At 47.3% G+C, this 18,189-nt stretch overlaps 1 protein-coding gene across 1 annotated transcript in view; it reads right to left on the bottom strand.

Annotated features, from left to right (window-relative positions):
* LOC142578854 (uncharacterized) overlaps window positions 1-18,189 on the bottom strand; it is a 112,008-nt gene that overhangs the window by 36,154 nt on the left and 57,665 nt on the right. The window contains exons 23-33 of the mRNA XM_075688492.1: window positions 16,950-17,152; window positions 15,298-15,451; window positions 13,856-13,969; window positions 12,348-12,518; window positions 11,314-11,403; window positions 10,133-10,294; window positions 8,310-8,495; window positions 7,240-7,373; window positions 4,155-4,281; window positions 3,184-3,363; window positions 1,827-1,877 (exon numbers count right to left, since the gene is read on the bottom strand). Coding sequence (XP_075544607.1) covers window positions 1,827-1,877; window positions 3,184-3,363; window positions 4,155-4,281; window positions 7,240-7,373; window positions 8,310-8,495; window positions 10,133-10,294; window positions 11,314-11,403; window positions 12,348-12,518; window positions 13,856-13,969; window positions 15,298-15,451; window positions 16,950-17,152 — 1,572 coding nt within the window. The remainder of the gene's footprint in view (window positions 1-1,826; window positions 1,878-3,183; window positions 3,364-4,154; window positions 4,282-7,239; window positions 7,374-8,309; window positions 8,496-10,132; window positions 10,295-11,313; window positions 11,404-12,347; window positions 12,519-13,855; window positions 13,970-15,297; window positions 15,452-16,949; window positions 17,153-18,189) is intronic.

Raw genomic sequence — 18,189 nt, 5'->3', positions numbered from 1 at the left:
GTCAATTGGGAATTTTACTTGGAAGTATCAAAGCGAGTAAGAAACAATGCCTGAGGGAAATGGCGCAATGCGGCTGATTCGTTTCTCTATCGCGACAGCGCCGCAGTTCGCACTGTTTCAGTAATGACGTGATATTTTAGCCTCTCGAGGAGGTACCGGCGTTTCACACGCACCGAGCTGCCTGTGACCGAGCTCTCTGACTGAGTTTTCTGTCATTGTTTTTCTTTATTTAAAAGAAAATCACTGAAAGGGAGGATATTTATACTGTGCACGAGGGGAAGACAACTTCGCAGGGGCTACTCGACAGCATTAAGTATGAAGAGCTCCATCGTTGCTTCGAACAGCGGGAGAAAAGGCTAGGCAAATGTATCGGCTCCGTTGGAGATTATCTTGAATATAACGAAGAGCTTATATATATATATAGTGTTCTTTGGAGACAGTTCTTTGTTTTGGTCCCGTCTCGTATTATCACGTTTCTCCATATCGACTAATTCGTCTGGTCTCTTGACGAAATCGTGCCTTTAATTCGGACATCCAAGGGTGCATCGTCGGGATAGGAAACAATGAGGGCGACATGCCGAGTGGCGACCAGGAGCAGCGTGCAGAATGTCAAATAACATCATATAAAAAAAAGAGCCGTACGGTTTCTGCAGTCTGACGTTTTCGATGACATGCTGATACATCCGCAAGAAATACGTGCGTATGACTCTGCACGCTTCGTGCGGAGCCCTAATTGGCTACGTTAGGTTGAGAGCGCGATGACAACAGCGAGGCACACGACAAGGACTGCGTTATCGGAGTTATCACTTAGCGCACGGATGTATCATGCAGATAGACATGCGGGGGAAAGAAGACGAACTGCGCAATAAGTGGACCGAGGATACAATAACTGCGTCGTTTTGAAGGAAATACATATTTGTACAGTACGGTTGATTCAGATGAATAAGGAAAAAACGCATTTATTCCTCTCGTTTACGCGCAAGAATAGGTAGGAAATTGAAGACCGCCTTAAAAAAAAAATTCGCGCATGTTGAGTAATTCTTCAACTAATCATGCCACATCGTGATTCGTGTACACGTAGAAAAATATTCGCCGTTAAAGTCAACATCTACTCTGGCTAACTATACAGAAAGAAAAGAAACGTCTGGCGAGAACATGAGGATTGGCGCGTGCAGTGTCTTTTTTTTTTTCTTCCCTCTGTACCGCTCACGGCGGATGGATTTATCCTGTCTAACGATGCCAATGCAAATATAAACATAACTGCATGAAGCATGATCTCGCGAGTAGGCATGATATCAGCGAGACCACTTCAAGCGTACGTATCATGGAGCTTACTTCTGCTCTAGAATGCTCTGTAAGGAATCGGCGTTGTAGACGTTCACTTAAAACAACAAATTAGCTACCTCGAAATACAAAACAGGAATAAATAGAGAAAGAGAGAGAACAAAAAAGAATAATTGCACGTCATGTTACATATACTGATTTGCATACGAGATAGATTAACATGCTTTACTATTTACTTGCTATCCGGCAAAACAAGCCTCAGTTCGCATGCTACAAGGTAACGGATAAAATCCTAATCTTATTTAGTTATTTATTTACTTACTTGCATAGCTTAAAGGCTTAAACGCGTATTAGTCAAGTTCTAAGGCACAATTCATGTTGTTGTTGTTGTTGTTGTTGTTGTTCATCTTCTTCTTCTTCTTCTTCTTCTTCTTCTTATTATTATTATTATTATTATTATTATTATTATTATTATTATTATTATTATTATTATTATTATTTTGTGGCAGGCGCACTGTGGTCATAAGCTTACGATACAGTACCGGTAGCGGGTGCTCCTTCCGTTCCAGGTGGTCCGGCGTTTCCAGGGTATCCTGAAAACGGCGGAAAGAAAAGTTAAGATCAGCAGTCCCCTCAACCGCAGCGCGCACGGAGAAACAGAAAGAAAGGAAGAAAATGAAGAATCTACGGTCATCTTTTTTTATTACTTGTTGTACGACTTATTCTAAATGCATTTGTACGTCTTGCATATGAATCTATACTACAGAGTAACTTAAAAACACATTTCACATGTTGATGCTACATATATCGACACTAACGCTTCTGGTTGTAAAGACGCGAGGCTATGCTCCTTGTAGTTGGCACCGCTCTCGCGAAACGGCGATGCACGGACACGCGCTTGTCGCTTTCCAACTCGTCATCGCACGCAGGCGCAGAAAGCTCCGCGAGCTCCGACAATTGCTGCTATAATGTTGCCGAGACTTGCCTTCTCAACTTATCAAAGAACGTATATGTGGCACCGAGCGTCGAGTGAAAAGACGTCCCAGTTTGGTGCGGACGCACTGTACTGTTGCGAGTGCGGTCCCGCTGCATATGCGCCGATTTTTGCATGCTTTGACGCCGGAGTGCTGCCGACGGCTGCAGACACCGTTATAAACCTCGCTAAAGCGCAAACAGCAGATATATACGCAAGAGTTCGCATGGACAGGTTATGCATGCATCGAGGAAGCGGCGGCACCAACCTGTCTACATCCAAGTGCCTCGAGCAGCCAGTTGCGCGGCAATTTTGCGTGTATTTGCGGGCTTCTTTCACGCTCGGAAAAACACTTTTATGTAGCACATATTGAGCAACAGAAAGCTGTGTCGGGAGTTTTCCATGTTGATCTACGACTTTCTCATTGACACTTTTCATCTAATTATAATATTTGAGAAGTAGTTCATTAAGTTATTAAGACTAATTATGTAATCAGGCGGAACGAAAAAAATAATCTGAGCATCTCCAAGCGACCGCAAACAACATTACATTGGTTCTGACCAGCTACGGGGCATTCGCATATCTTTAAATTTTGGCTAAAGTTAGCTGGGACACCCCGTATTCACATTCATACAGTTTAATTTTCGCCTTAATTTCACTTTAATTCGCCTATCGCGCACGTTACAGAGTTAGAAAAGCTATTCAGCTGGTCAGTTCTTTAACAAGAAGCAGTACTGTTTGCATAACATGAGTGAGAACGTGCATATATAAGCTACCCTAAAAAAAAAAAGTAATGGACACGTTTGTGTATCGCAAAAGGCGCGACTGGTTTGGCGTTACATCTGAAGTAGATATGCCCGCAAAACACCAGCGACCCCTCCCCTCCCTTTTTTCTTCCTCTCCTAGTTACTTTCTTGCGGACACACCTTTGGGGCCGGGCCTTCCCGCAGCGCCCGGCGAGCCGTCGAAACCGGGGTCACCGATCTGGCCCTTCGCGCCCTTAAGGCCTGGGAAGCCGTCGTCGCCGGGAGGACCGCGTGGTCCGGGGATTCCCGGCTGGCCCGGCTCTCCTTTGTCTCCCTTGCTGATCTCGAACGTCGAAAGACCTGCAAATGGGGGGGGGGGGGGGGTTCTTCTTAGTCCGCGGTGAACTCTAGTGCAAATTTCACGTGTAAGTATGCGCGTGCTATTAGTTGCAAAATAGATTGAAATAGATTGCGCATATATATATATATATATATATATATATATATATATATATATATATATATATATATATATATATATATATATATATATATATATATATATATATATATATAGTGTTTGTGTGCCCGCGGACCTGCCATGTGTGTGTATGCATGCATCTGTGCTTACATGCGTGTCGCATCGGCGCGCCAACTTGACACCCTTGTTCATGGATCGAGCGCAAAGTTCCTGCGTCGTGTCGCCGCCGTGGTAACGTTGGTTCAAGTACGTGCATCGCACATGCAGTAGTGCAGTTGCGTTTGAATATTGATTTCACCAAGGAAGCCTCACATTGCCCACCTCCCTCCCACTCTTGTCTCAGTTTCTTTCATTACTTTATTTGACTGGAGCGACTATACTTAATTTCTTGTACCATGAAGCGCATGTGGCTGCTCTGGTTTGCTTTTCTTGAGCCCCTAAAGAAGGGCCGAAAAAAATAAAAAAATAAAAAGGTGCGCGCTTTAAGAGTATACTTGTCGACGTGTTAACCGGCGCATTATACGCTAAACAACGAAAAGAAGTTCGGCCCCTTTAGCCGGGACAGCCCATGCGCCAAAAACCCATTCCTTCGTGGTATTTGCTTTGCTGTCAGCGCCCAACATAGAAGTGACGCCGAATGCATTGCTGTGCGGCTTCGAGTAGGAAGTACCGGGAAATCCGGGCTCTCCTGTCTCTCCCTTGATTCCTGGCTTGCCGTCAAAGCCCGGAGGTCCAGGGACACCTGGTGGACCCGACGGACCAGGGGGGCCTGGGCGTCCATCAAAGCCTGAGTCGCCCTGCGCGGCAGAGGGTACATCAATTCGAGCGCTTGAAAATGATCATTAAGACTTATAAAATAATAGCTTAATATATGGCTATCAATACGTTTTATTATTACCAAAGGATTTCTTTTTTATGCTGCCGTGCTGTGTCGCAATGTCAAGCACTGTGAAAAGTTGGAATGGGCGGGGATAATGCAATGATTATACTTCGATTCCTTTCCTTCTTGCACTCCGTCGGTGGCCCGAGCGAGAAAAAGGATCGCACGAAAGAAATCCTAAAGGCCATTCACTGCACAGATAATACGAAGGCAGATCCTCTTCCGGGTCTCATGCTTTGATGACACAATTAGTTTCAGTAGCGGCATTTCGTGATAAATTATACGTATAATACGGCCACAAGCATCGCCTGACAAAGGAAAACGAACGAACAACGCTAGGTTTCTAGGTCCTCTAGGTTTCTTATCATTTCTGTTTTCTTGCGGTGCATGCTGTCATGTGTTGGCTACTTTTTTGTCCTGCAACAGAACTGTTTGTTGGCCTAGTTGGTGCTTACTAAAAGACATGTTCTTTGCCGCAATTGAACACACACAAAACATACGATGCAGGCCTCGTTCAATAATCAGATTAAGCGACTGAAAGCAGCAGAGTTCCCTGACTCGTTGGTGATCTCAGTCACCGAATGCCTTTTACGGAAGGTTAAAGGTACCAGCGGCACATGGGAGGAAGAAAGAGCCAGAACCGTAAGACCTGCAGTGATTCCTTATGTTCATAAGGTATCCCATAACCTCAAGAAGGTGGCAGGCCGGTATGGTGTACCCATTGCCTTTTCTGCCCCCGTCAAACTGGGTCGACTCTGTTCGAAAACCACACGCGAGGAGACCGGTTCGCAAGGCTGTGGCAAGAAGCATAGCACGTCCTACGGGAGATGCGCTACAGGCGTGGTATATGTAATTCCTCTTGAGTGCGGCAAGTCCTATATAGGACAGACTGGACGCTGCATAAATGAACGAGCCAGGGAACACGAACTAAATCTAATGAAAGATGGCGTGGCACATTTGCCTGCGCACTGCAAGGCCTGCATGTGCAAACCACGGTTTTCTGAGATTAGGATTCTTGGCAGAAGTAGATTTCGAACAGCACGTGATCAGATGGAAGCGTACTATATAAAAAAGAAAGGTGCAAATTGCATTAGCGATACATCTATCGTGCTCTATAAATCGGAAACGAGATTGTTTGACCGCTGGGTAACGTATAGATCTGTGAACAACCAGCGCATGCGTATATATATATATATATATATATGTGTGTGTGTGTGTGTGTGTGTGTGTGTGTGTGTGTGTGTGTGTGTATTCATGTGTCACAGCCCAAAATTAAATCAGTTGGAAGTGCCGCCCGTGTTGTCTTTATATGTCTTCCTTTTGTGTGTGTTCAATTGCGGCAAAAAACATGTCTTTTTTGTCCTGGTTATGGATTCATTATTGCCGTCGGAGATGGGCGAGGACTCCCATGCAGAGGCTTAGGCGGCTCATTGTCAGGAGCACCCATGCTCAGGCGGCCGGACAGAGCAAGTGACCACTAGAGTAGATTACAAAAGTGAGAAAGTTGGTGAGCGGTCATAACGAAAAAAAAAAGAGCGCGAAAAAGAGGACATTGGCGTAGGCCCCGGTGTCGTGTGAGATCTTCGCGTTATGGTCAAAGTTGACCCGTCTGTGGTGGCTTGCTGCCTCGGTAATGGCAAGAAGGTTTCTTGTTTAGATATTCCCGGTGTACCTCGATCGGTGCCGATGCCGCGCATACGCCAGTACACGCGTGTTAGCAAGTTTTCTTGGCGCCTCAAAATCGCACGTCATGCAGCGGTACCGATCTACTGAGGTACGCTTGACATCATGTACCCGGTGGCCCGTAAGCAGAGAAATAGCCCTGATTCAGTACCTGCGCCAATAACGCCATGAAACACTCGCGCGTCGCTCAAAAATACGCGAAATGATGATTGCACGTGAAAGTGTAATGATGCATGCAATAATAGCGCTTTGTTCACTTTTTTCAGATTATTATTCTGTATTAAAGTAATGGCTTCGGACGTTCTATAATTAACGAGATAAGTGCGTAGACGAAGCGGCTCGGCCACACTTTGTGCAGCGCGGACGCCCACAGATGCGAACGAAAGTCTGCGTTGAATCTCAGGGCGGCGCCGGTGACTTTCTCGCTCACAGCCCATGACATTATGGCAGCGCTCGACGATTGGTCACCAGAAGCGCCGTGGAATGAGGTGACAACGGCGGAGACATGAATGCGGCCGACTCACAGGCCCTCAACGCAAGGTGTCATCTACCTTGTGGAGGATATGGGGGCGTGGCTGAAGACGAGCGATGAAAGTGAAGGCGTGGAGGACATCGCTGCGCCTGCAGTTCCTTCGTTACCGCACCCTTTTTTTGTGTGTTCTTCCGAGAGCATAATTATGCAGTAAGTGTTTTAGAACCTCTAGTCAAAGAAATAAATTTGTTGAGAGCAAGTGGAAAGCATGCCGACTGCGCCTAATAACTATCTAGCATGCGGCCGACTCCCGAACATCGGTCACTACTACGGGAAGAGAAAAGTGGAGAGGAAGGAGAATATGGTACGGAAACTTTCTGAAAAGCACGACATGCGCTCGGATAGAAGGTCGAACGCGCGCCATCTCGCTATACACCTGTCGCTTAATGCCACGCGGCTTAGGGTCAGGAAGGTTCAGGTAGCAAGGCCCGACTCGTCAATAAAGTTGGGTAAGCCGTAGTGAACGCTATCCAGCGACCAGGTGGATGTGCCGTCGAAGCAGTTTACGCTGTGGGTGGACGGGCCGAGTGCGCGATATAGTCAGAGCAAGTTTTTTGCAATGTAGTTCAGATATGTTTCTGACGTCTGTCGGATGTGCAGTGAAGTACTGAAGAAAACGAGCGGTATACACAGCGCGCTACCTTTTCCTAGCATGCTTGCCTTTAAGCCGGGATATCCTGGAAGTCCAGGGAGTCCGTCAGGGCCAGGGAGACCGGGAAGCCCAGGCAGGCCGTCTGTGCCGTCTAGGCCCGCTACACCTTGGAATCCTGGCTCTCCGTCCAGTCCAGGAGGGCCTGTGCAAGAAAATGTAGTTTTGAGTTCAGCACTCTCTAAGTGGCGAAGGGCTCTTCAGGAGGCGAGGGCGACTGCTGGAAAAACGGGTACGCTGTAGTTAATTCGGCGTGTGTACAGCACAACAGCTTCTAAAAGGAGATGAGGAACTGCTTCCTTGCGGTCACTGTGCACTGTACTAGAGCAGCGCAGAAAGGGAAATACTGCTAGCGAAGTTTGACAATGTGAACAAGTGCCAGACACGAGCTATGCATTGGGAATCAATTGCACTCATTAATTACCCTTGGGGTCTATTCGAATAATTGTGTCATGGTACGACAAATAAAATTAAGAGGGAAATGTGAAGAGACAGTCAGTGAGAGTGCCACAATTCTTTCTATGCAACGAGCATTCCATCTTCTGCAGCCTTAAATGTTGATTGTACAAATTAAGCTCCACGAAGGGTGCAACTGAGTTCTGAATGAGTTATACGGGGCAGTTTCACCGTGCACGAGCTTTGCCACGTCACCTCTTCGATATCAGTCGCCACTGGTTGTAGTTTTAGCAGACTGTATGACAACTATAAACTTGGAAGCGCATGGCCTGTGGTACGGTTAATTTCTCAGTGTCTCATTTCTTTCGGCATTCCTATACGACCGAAAAAAAAAACATCAACTCCCGGTACGCCATACCATATTCAATATAACCGGTAAAGGCCTTTGGTGGAAGTCGCAGCGTAGTTAACTTCAGAATTCAGCCGAAGGAATGGAGAAGTGAGGACTTGCGGTATCATGGCGCTGGCGGAAACCGTGCATGCGCGCTGTGCCGACACGTCCTACAGTTGCCTATGCACCAGGCGCTGGGCGCGAATATGGCGGAGTCGGTCTCTTGCTTCCGCAAGTGCGAGAAGCTGGCGCCCAATCGTTGCGGTGAAGAAGAATATGCAGCTATATACTTACCGGGCAATCCCGGGTTCCCGCGTTCGCCTATGGGTCCAGGATGCCCGGGGAATCCGTCGAAGCCCCTAGGTCCCGGCTCTCCCGGTAGCCCGTCTGGCGCGCCCAGTGCTCGGCCTGGCTCTCCGCGCTCTCCCTTTCTGCCAGGAAGACCCGGAAATCCGACCGAACCCTTTGGACCCGGCAGACCTTGAGAGGAAAAAGGGCAAATTGAAATCAATAATGCACCCTGGCGCACGCGGTTGATATCAATAAATATAAAGCGAAACCCGCGACAGATAATCTGGACAGCAACATTTTTACAAAAATACTCATGTAGGTTTCCTTAGGTTAACCGTGCATATTGCATACTTGCTCCTCGACCGAAAATTCTTGAGCAGTGAGCCGCACGAAACGTGCCGTCTCGGTCGAGAGCTGAGAGAGAACAATGGGTGCCGGGATGCCACGGCGAAAGGCTGGCTCCCCGAGACAATCACGTGTTCAACGCCGGATATCTGTGCCACATGATGCCGCGCGCACGCTATCCAATACCGCGGCTGCCGCTAACAAGCATATGCACATACAGAGGGAAACAGCGCCGTGCAGCGGCGGGCGAGGCGAGTAAGGAGCAGTGGCTTAATATCCCATAGAAAACACGGGGAAGGCGGGACAGGAAAATTCAAGACGATGAGCAAAACTAGAACATGGTGAAAGCAGGAGTCAACGCTTCGACAAGTGCATTTGTAATTGCCATATGTCGCCTTGAAGAAGACAAGTCCACTTGTCGAAACGTTGGTTCCTGCTTTCACCTTGTTCTCGTTTTGCTCATCAGACAGTTTTAGCAGAGCGTTTGCTTGCGCTCCGCTCCGCACACGTTTCACGCGCACCGGTGGCTGCATAGAATGCATTGATTTCGCTTATCTAACAAGCGCGTCTCCCAGAGACGTCACTGACGTGCTCTAAGCGTGGCGGTAAAACGATTGCGAAAGCAACTACACGCTCCCTGACGCGCCGCTAAATCAGGTTCCTAGCGGAACGTGGTCAGCGTCCCACGTTCCGCTGCCGCTATGTGTGCTGTGCGCACGCGCGTCAGAGTTCCCGGTAGCGTTTTGCTGAGCGGCTGCGTGCCAATTGTTGTGATAGGCCGGTCTGAGCGGAGCGGACCGTAAACGCTCTGCTAAAGCTCGCTAATATCTCATAGCGACAGTGGTGTGACGGAACACGTCTCGTCTTGGATCGTGGGATTAGTAAAGTGATTACATTGCAGAAAAATTGGTGCTTGGATGTTTGCCGTTTCAGTACACGCATAAAAAAACACGAATTTCGTCCTATAGCTGAGCTATAATAATAATAATATTTGGGGTTTTACGTGCCAAAACCACTTTCTGATTATGAGGCACGCCGTAGTGGAGGACTCCGGAAATTTCGACCACCTGGGGTTCTTTAACGTGCACCTAAATCTAAGTACACGGGTGTTTTCGCATTTCGCCTCCATCGAAATGCGGCCGCCATGGCCGGGATTCGATCCCGCGACCTCGTGCTCAGCAGCCCAACACCTTAGCCACTGAGCAACCACGGCGGGCTGAGCTATAACCGTATTTTATTATGTGCTGGACATATTAGTGTAGATTTTTACCAGCTTTACCGGCTCTGTAGCTCTTTTCCAGTCATCTTAAATGGTGCAAGATGTCTTAACTACAAAACAAGTGCCGTGTCGGCACTGAGATTCTTCTAAAAAGGTCTGTGACGGTGATCGAACCGAATACATTCGACGCTGTCCTATCTAATCGAGGGAAACTGCTTGTTTCTTTCGCGACGTATGTGTGCCAATGCATGGTAGTAATTACCATCGGGTCCTGGGAAACCATCGTCGCCACGAATGCCTCGTTGGGACCTGTCTCCCTTCAGACCCTCAAGGCCTGGGTAGCCGACGTCTCCACGTTCACCCGGAAGACCCGGCCTGCCAGGGAGACCCGGAAATCCGGGCTGTCCGTTTACGCCCCGCTCTCCTGCAATGGTACATGTTCGCATTTTTTTAATGTGCAGTCGTTCAAAAAAGACAGCTACAGAAGCACAGACAGTTCTGTGTAATTCACACATTTGAGCGCTGTTCTAGGCAGCATGAGGACGAAAATCACGATGGTGATGTCCCTCCTGGTGGCAGTGGAGTACAGTACCTTACCTAAATGCACTCGGAGGCAGCTTGAATATAACATTCTGTCTGTTCGAAATTAGTGTAGCACACTCCAAACTTCGCTGGATGGACGTTCAGCGTTCGTTGGCGCGCTGTGATATCTGTGACAATTTACAGGTTGGAAAAGGGCATTCGCACTCTGAAATCAGTACAGCCCCGAGGGTCGCAGCAATTAAACAAGGCTTCCCACTCCGCGGTACCTCGCGGTCGTGATGGGCTACACGCTATTGAGCAGATGGTACGGATAGACATTCTGTAACAGTATTTACATACAGGAGTAGACTATTGCTAATAATTTGATCACGAACGTAAACATAATCGTGCCGGTATAATAAGCACTTGCTGGCCTGTATTTGAGGTGTGGGCTGTCGCAGCCAGTGAGATTATTATTAATGTAATTATCATCATTATTTGATTTAGAAGAGACAAAACCACTATAACGGAGGTGCGTATATGGTCTGAACTTCTCCACAGCAAATTATTTAAAATGACACCGAACAGCGCTGTACATAATGAATACTATTGAAGGTATGGTTGGCTGACGGCGTGAACAAATTGGCTCCGAAAAGGCAGTTTATTAATATTTTCAAGCAAAGAAACGAGTCTGTTTCATTACACCTTCGCCAGCATTTGCGCATCGTTAGTGGATAAATTGACGGGAGGATAGACCTCTCCCCCACCACCCCAACCCCCCCCCCCCTATAAAAAAAATGTTTTTCTTGCCCTGTTTATCCAACCTGTTTAAGTATTCCTAACTCTCGCGCCAAAAAACTACTTTGGTATCACCAGATCAAGGCTTCGCGGTGACACGCCCAACTTGTGTAGGCTGCGTACCTTTGCCTCCTTTGGGTCCAGGGTATCCTGGCTCTCCGGCAAGTCCATCCCAGCCAGGTGGACCAAACTCTCCAGCCTCGCCTTTCCTACCTGTAAGAGTAGTTCACAGGCAACCGTCACAGTTTCATAGAGGAACTTTCTGCCGCTACGCTGCATCTTATTAGAGTTAGGCACGTATAGTACCACAGAATTTCAGTGAAAGTTTAAACTATATTCCAGCATGGACAAACAACGGATACTTTCGGCATTCCAGGATTTGTATGGTAGTGTCATGACTGTGAACCGATAGGGTTGCTCCGTTTGACGTCTAGCGATGTCAGCTGCTTGTCGCCGTCTTGCAGTTTGATACTTGCTCTATAGTGCATGACGCTCTATTATCGCGCAATGAATATGATGCAATGGTTGCTGTAGTAGTGGTAATTACGCAGTGATAACGTCATATATGCATGATATATTCCATGACCATATTTAAAGTGCTGACGCAAACTATTCTTCCTCTTATAATCATGTTTATTACGTCTTTCATGTTGTCTCGTCCAAGTCAGCTGAACTGTCGTGCCTCGCCTGTTTACCGGAAAGTCGGTTTATCTGCAGCGTTCTCTGTACGGTAAGAAATGTTCATAGCCAGTAGCTCATACGATACTGGCAGCTCCCCAATGTTTTCTAAGAAATGAATACTATGACACCTAGGAATAAACTGGGTTTTAATTAGTAAATGTAATTGCCTTTTCTCGAGAGCGCATTTCATTTCTGCAAGAAAGGAGTAATTTTATAGCATTTCTGATAATTCGACGTTAGCAGGGTCCTGAACTTATTAAAGTGCAAAGTGACCTCTTTGTGAAGTGCAAAAAATTAGGAGTTATAAGCAAAGAAGCACCCTTGCTTTCGCGTAAAAGACGCGAAACGATGTCTTGAAGCGCAGGACAGGAAAAAGCGTCACTCGCAACTAGGTCTATTAGGAGTGGTGACTGTATTCATAACAAGTAGTGACAACAATACGCTTACAGCCATAAATCGATCTGCGGTGTATGTACCTTTCGAGCCCGGGTATCCTTCGAGACCTGGCGTTCCTGGCTGTCCTCGGATGCCGGGTTGGCCGTCACGGCCCCGTGGTCCTGGTGCGCCCGGTGCTCCCGCTTCGCCCTTCACTCCAGGCACGCCGGGGAAACCGTCAGTGCCAGGAACGCCGGGAATACCCCGCTCTCCTGCGCACACCGCATCGCCATTCAGTGAATGCAGTAGCGTGTAGCTATGTTGAACACGAGTATAGTTGCCGCAGTTAGAGCCCTGGTTCGGTATAACGTAAGGATTGCTTTTACTCGGTTAGATTTCTTGATTATCATCTACGCGTTCACGGCCGGCCGATCCCGGCGATAATGTGGGCGCAGCGCCGCTCTGAGCACTGACGAAGCGCAAAAACGAATAGTGTTGGAGTAGAATCGTTGCGTCATGCCGGTCCTTCTTTTCGGCGCGCATTTTGTTCTCTCTCTCTCTTCTTTGGCGACGTTTTGGGGAAATGAACAGAAGTCCCACCGGGGTGGTTGCTGGGTGGCAAGATGACCATTCCTTAGCAAGGTTGGTGGATGTGGTGTCAAGAAACTGCATGAAAGGTGCGAGTTTGACAGAAGTCGCGGAGAAGAAAGGAGTTGGCAGGAGTGCGCTGAACCGGCCCCTGATTGGTGCATGTTTTGAATGGAATCGAACAGCGCAAAAGACGGGTCGTAGTAAAGACTGCGTATGTCGTCTCCCGTATACGGTCCCGTCTTTTGCACTATTATAATATATATATATATATATATATATATATATATATATATATATAAAGAGAGAGAAAGAGAGAGAACACGTTGAATGCTGCGCTGAAGAAGCTACAAGTCGACAATGACAATATTTACCGTCATTTTCGCACCGCATCGTGAAATACGAAGACGTTCGAAAGTGGAGTCAAATATCGGGAAACGAGTTATTCCCGCAAAGGGAGCTACCAACTCTCCGTTTGTTCCCCCCGTATCGGTTATGGGCAGTATATGTTCTAACGACTATACTCTGAATACAGTGGCTTGGATAGTGTTGTAAAACTGGGCATCCCTCACCTGACCGGTGGTGTGAAAGGACGACAATAAAGGTTTGCTTATAGCTCCCAGCAATTCTGATGCTTTGAGGGGGTGCAAGAATCGTCTTATGGAAGGGGAAAATTGACTTCCACCCGAATTATAGCATGAGGCTACAAAGGAAACCCATACGGGTTTTTAAGAAAGGAAGCCTCGCAGTTGAAGAAAAACTTCGTCCTTGTCCGGGATTCGAATCCGGGAACAACGATTTTCCGAGGTGGTGGCTCTACCATCTGCAGAGCTAATCAAGGGCTCAAGTTATTTCAAGGTGTCTGCTGCTCAGTATGCTCACTATACGCGGTGCTTCGACAGTCCTAAATGAATGGCGTTTGCGGCAAGCCACTGTGCGAGCGATTGCTGCCTCTGCATCAGTCGGCCTCTACAGCGCGTCGCATTTGCACCGCGCGACTATGGCGCGTCCAGTTGCTTACCCTTCAGCCCGTCGTAGCCAGGAGGTCCAGGGGGCCCCTCCGTACCGATTCCGGCGTCACCAGCGTCGCCTTTCACTCCCTTTGGTCCGCTGTATCCGATGTAGCCCTGTTCACCTGCGTGGACACCGTGCACAGATCTGGGGTGAGTGACTGCACTCACAACTCGGGGTTAAGGAACCGCATGGCGCTTCTCCAACGTGATCAGAGGGAAGAAGCGGCTTGTTTCTTTAAGCGGAGTGCGTATATTCTGTGCTTTGTGCTGACTGAAACTCTAGATTGTCTTAAAGTTCTCCTTACTGCAACTTTCAATCTTTGCGATTGCGGTATTGGCACGACAATTTACAGCGACCGCTTAGTTCCAGGTAAAGTCTGTCTCTAACACGAAGACAGTTATTTATTCAAGTTGATGATTTATCAAGTGCACGAGAAAAACAGTGATACATAGCTGGCGCGGCATAACAGCATCGGCCGTGTCCTATTTGCGTTTCCGAGCGATCGAAATGCTCGTCTTCGACACCTGCGCGTAAAGGGCAGTCTCCGTGCAACATGTCAACTTCGAAGTGCCAACTGGCCGAGACCATCCATTGCTCAAAAGGAAATAATTTGTTTCTATTGAGTTATCACTGACTTGGTTCACAGATTCCGAATAGTGAGTTGGGAAGAAATGAAGCAAGGGCCGGCGGGCAAACGGTGTCGCTGTCCACACGGCGAGGAAATACGTCTGCATCGCAGAACTGAGACATTATGCTGACTTCTGGCAAGATGACGGGCGGGAGAGCTAACATCCGCTTCTCTGGAAATGTTCCAAGTGCACAAAAGGCATGACGATAATTACGCAACAGAGAATTGAGTATGAAAGTAGGTGACGTTACTTTTGCGTACTTCGGCTAAGTGGAGCGCTGAGCACGAAAGATAAAGAAAGGTGTACTATGCTCACGGAACGAAACGCGACAGGGAAATTGAAGGTAGATCACCGAATAAGCGCAATTACTCGAGAGTGCGATGTCACGTCGCTACTCATTTGAGGTCGAATTCACAAAGCTTTTCTTTGATATCTGCGATTGGTCAGTCTCCTCGGCTAATAATATGTGCAGCGTCAGGATTGGCTATAACTTTATCTTACGAACAAATATAGCGTAAGAGCTTTTTGTGTATGTGGGTCCTAAAGGTAGTAGGGACTGTGATATAAGAGTAAGAGCCAAAATTACACCGATGTCACACGAACTAGAGACAGCGGACATAAATGTACGCGTATTAGTTCGCTTTAAGTTGACGCGTTTTATTGCGACAGTGCTATATTGCAAAGGCAATAAGTTTAGCCGTGGACTTAATTAGCCGTGAACTTAGCCGTGGGCTTATCCGTGGGTGACTTAGCGACTTTCTGGCGGATAAAGGCCTGGCGTTCGCCCCTGTCGCGGAGTCATCCCCGCCAGGGCACTCGCCTTTCTGTCCCTTTACTCCGGCGTATCCCGGCTGCCCGGCCGGACCGGGGCCTCCAGGGTATCCAGGAAGGCCCTGCTCGCCCTTTAGTCCCAAGACACCCGGCAGGCCCTGCGGTCCCGTGCCCTTACCCGTGCCAGTCGGTCCCCGTGGGCCCTGCGTGCACAACAACCGGACAGAGAGAACTTAATCTCGAGGATGGCTCTGTGGCCTGAGCAGAGAAGAGGGTTAGTGGTGGGGATCATTAAAAAAAGAGAAAAAAAAACGCATGCTCATAGCCTGCTGGTCAAGCCGGCCTCCACGCTCGAACTCCCATAGAAAGTTTAAAGTTCGACCGACACAGGCATACAAGGGGTTTCGATTAGGCGAACGCCAGCGACGTCGGCGCATTGTTCTGCGCGCCGACCAGTCCACTGAGCGAATGATGAGTTACGCTCGTTGCCAGTAATTCCATCACTGGGGAAAAAAGAAACACAGAAAATAAAAGTTGTATTCGTGTCGGCGTCCTGTTAGTGCCTATATTGTGCAGTTTTCGCCGCCGATGAATGATTGTTTCGTGACTTTAAGTGAGGTTGTAATTTTTTTATTTATTTTATTTATTGATACTGTCAGCCCATGACGGGCTATTACAGGAGTGGATGTAACATACATAAACAGAGAAGTGCATTAGTGCGATTGAACAATGCACTAAAAAAAATGAAGTAGCACTTCTGATATGAAACACATTAACAATATAATTACAGAGCACATTTTGACTTATTTTGTCACAAGATTACTACAGAACATCAGGGTGTATCAGGGTACATAAGACAATGTATTGCTTCCAAGAATACATTACCTGATTTTATTTGGACAATTGAGTCAGGCAAAGAGTTCCACTGCTGAATTGCCCTGGGAAAAAAAAACTATACCTGAAGCAGTCATTGTGCACTGTGGGAGGAGGTATATACATACTGTGTCTGTGCCGTGATGTTTCCTGTGTCGATTTGGAAGTACTTGTCGTATTTTATTATGACATGGTTATGAATTACTAAGAACAGGAATTTAAGCCTTTCATACTCCGTACGTTTTTGCAGAGGTGGAAGCTTTGCAAGTTTGCATAATTCAGTCGGAAAGTGAAAACGGCGGTATTTATTAAATATAAACCTTGAAGTAAGGCGCTGGACCTTCTCTAGTTTTAGACAGTTACTTTGGGTATAGGGATCCCATACTATTTTTGCGTACTCAATTATAGGCCTTAGCAAGGTTTTGTAAGCTATAATTTTAATTTCAGGGGAGGCACAGTGCAGGTTACATCTCAGCCCCCACAATACTTTGTTAGCTTTTGCACAAAGCTCATTTACATGAAGATTCCAACGCAAGTCGGGTGTAAATATAAGACCTAGGTATTTATGTTGTTTAACTCGAGCAAGCTCATGACCGTTGATACTGTATGGGAAATTTTGTAGAAGGCACGCGTTGACGGTCACCCACATATGTTCAATATAATAATGTGCTCTTGTTGCTGAATGAATGAAACGGCATAAAAAAATTCACAGAACATGACGTGGGGCGGCATATGCACGCACCAAAATAATACAAACGAGTAAAGAAGCAACTGGGGTGACCTCAATCGTTCAAACCCGGCGGTTGAGCGCAGTGCTGGCATTCGCACCTTCGGGCCGGGACGTCCTTCGTAGCCGCGCTCTCCGGTCCTGCCAGGAGCACCTCTGCGGCCGGAGGGTCCTTGGTCTCCGGCGAGTCCCGGGTAGCCTTTGAGCCCCACGGGACCCTGTTGGGAGTAGCCCGGTGTGCCGTGGTCGCCCTTGTCTCCTTGTCGCCCGGGCACGCCGTCGTAGCCGGGCGATCCTTTCTCTCCTGCATGCGGCCGAAGGGCTCGCTCTCGATGCCGGCTCTGCTTCGCATGCACTAAACACTGTCTTGCGTATTTATATGTCTAAGTTACATTTTCCTGACAGTCCTGCCTGATGCGAACGCGGTAGTTCTTGTAAGAGTTCTATAATCTAAGTGCTCGAGCTTCTATCCCATTCAGTCACGAATTATGCTAGGCTGCATGTCGTTGCATTTGTCAAAGATACCTAATTTTATTCCTAATTTACTCGTGTTCCTAGATAGTACTCATGATTACAGAATTATTATGTGCAAATTTAGTGCAGACTCGTTCATGTCGCTCAAAAGAACAGTCTGATCGATGGCTTAGTCTGTATTGCATTACGTGAGGTATAGCACAAACGGGCACCTACAGGACGACACAGGAGAAGAAGAAACAGCGCTTCTAACAACCGATGGTTTATTGCAATATAGAGTTATATAGTCGTCGTGCGTGTTCGTTTGCGCCACACCTATCGTAGTTCATGTTGTTTATTTTGTTAGTTTGTAATTATGTTAAAGTACAATGATGTACCCGATAAATCAAGAAAATAGGAAAGGCCCTTTCTGCAGAAACTGCGGAGGAGGTTGACACGAGATAGCGTTGGACATTTAATCTTGTGCACTTTCATCCTGAATATTTGCGCGGGAAGTGTTGTTGTTGTTGTTGTTGTTGTTGTGTATGGTGAATTTGAGTGCTCTACCAAGTGAGATTTAGTAACCCCTTTCTGCCGGTTGTGATTCGCTGCGCGCCATGACAAAGACTTTGATTTCTTGTTTGCGATTTCTGCTGCTGACATATTAGTTTGAATGCTTCTTTAAACAGTTGAGTTTCCGGAACAGACTATGTTTTTGCTGCATAACAACTTTTGTACCTCATTACATCACTTGCGCCGAGCTGGACACATCTAGCAGGCATTGCAGCTACTTGGCTGCTACAGCTGCGGCTTTAGGCTGCTTGCCTCCTTCGTTTACTCTATGCACACCCGCGCGCACAAGAATAGCCTTACATACTACTATACTAT

This window comes from Dermacentor variabilis, chromosome 1 (genome assembly GCF_050947875.1).
Source record: "Dermacentor variabilis isolate Ectoservices chromosome 1, ASM5094787v1, whole genome shotgun sequence".
In the NCBI taxonomy this organism is placed as follows: Eukaryota; Metazoa; Arthropoda; class Arachnida; order Ixodida; family Ixodidae; genus Dermacentor; species Dermacentor variabilis.
The sequence above is the reverse complement of the archived record's forward strand: the minus strand, read 5'-3'. Positions and strand labels throughout refer to the sequence as shown.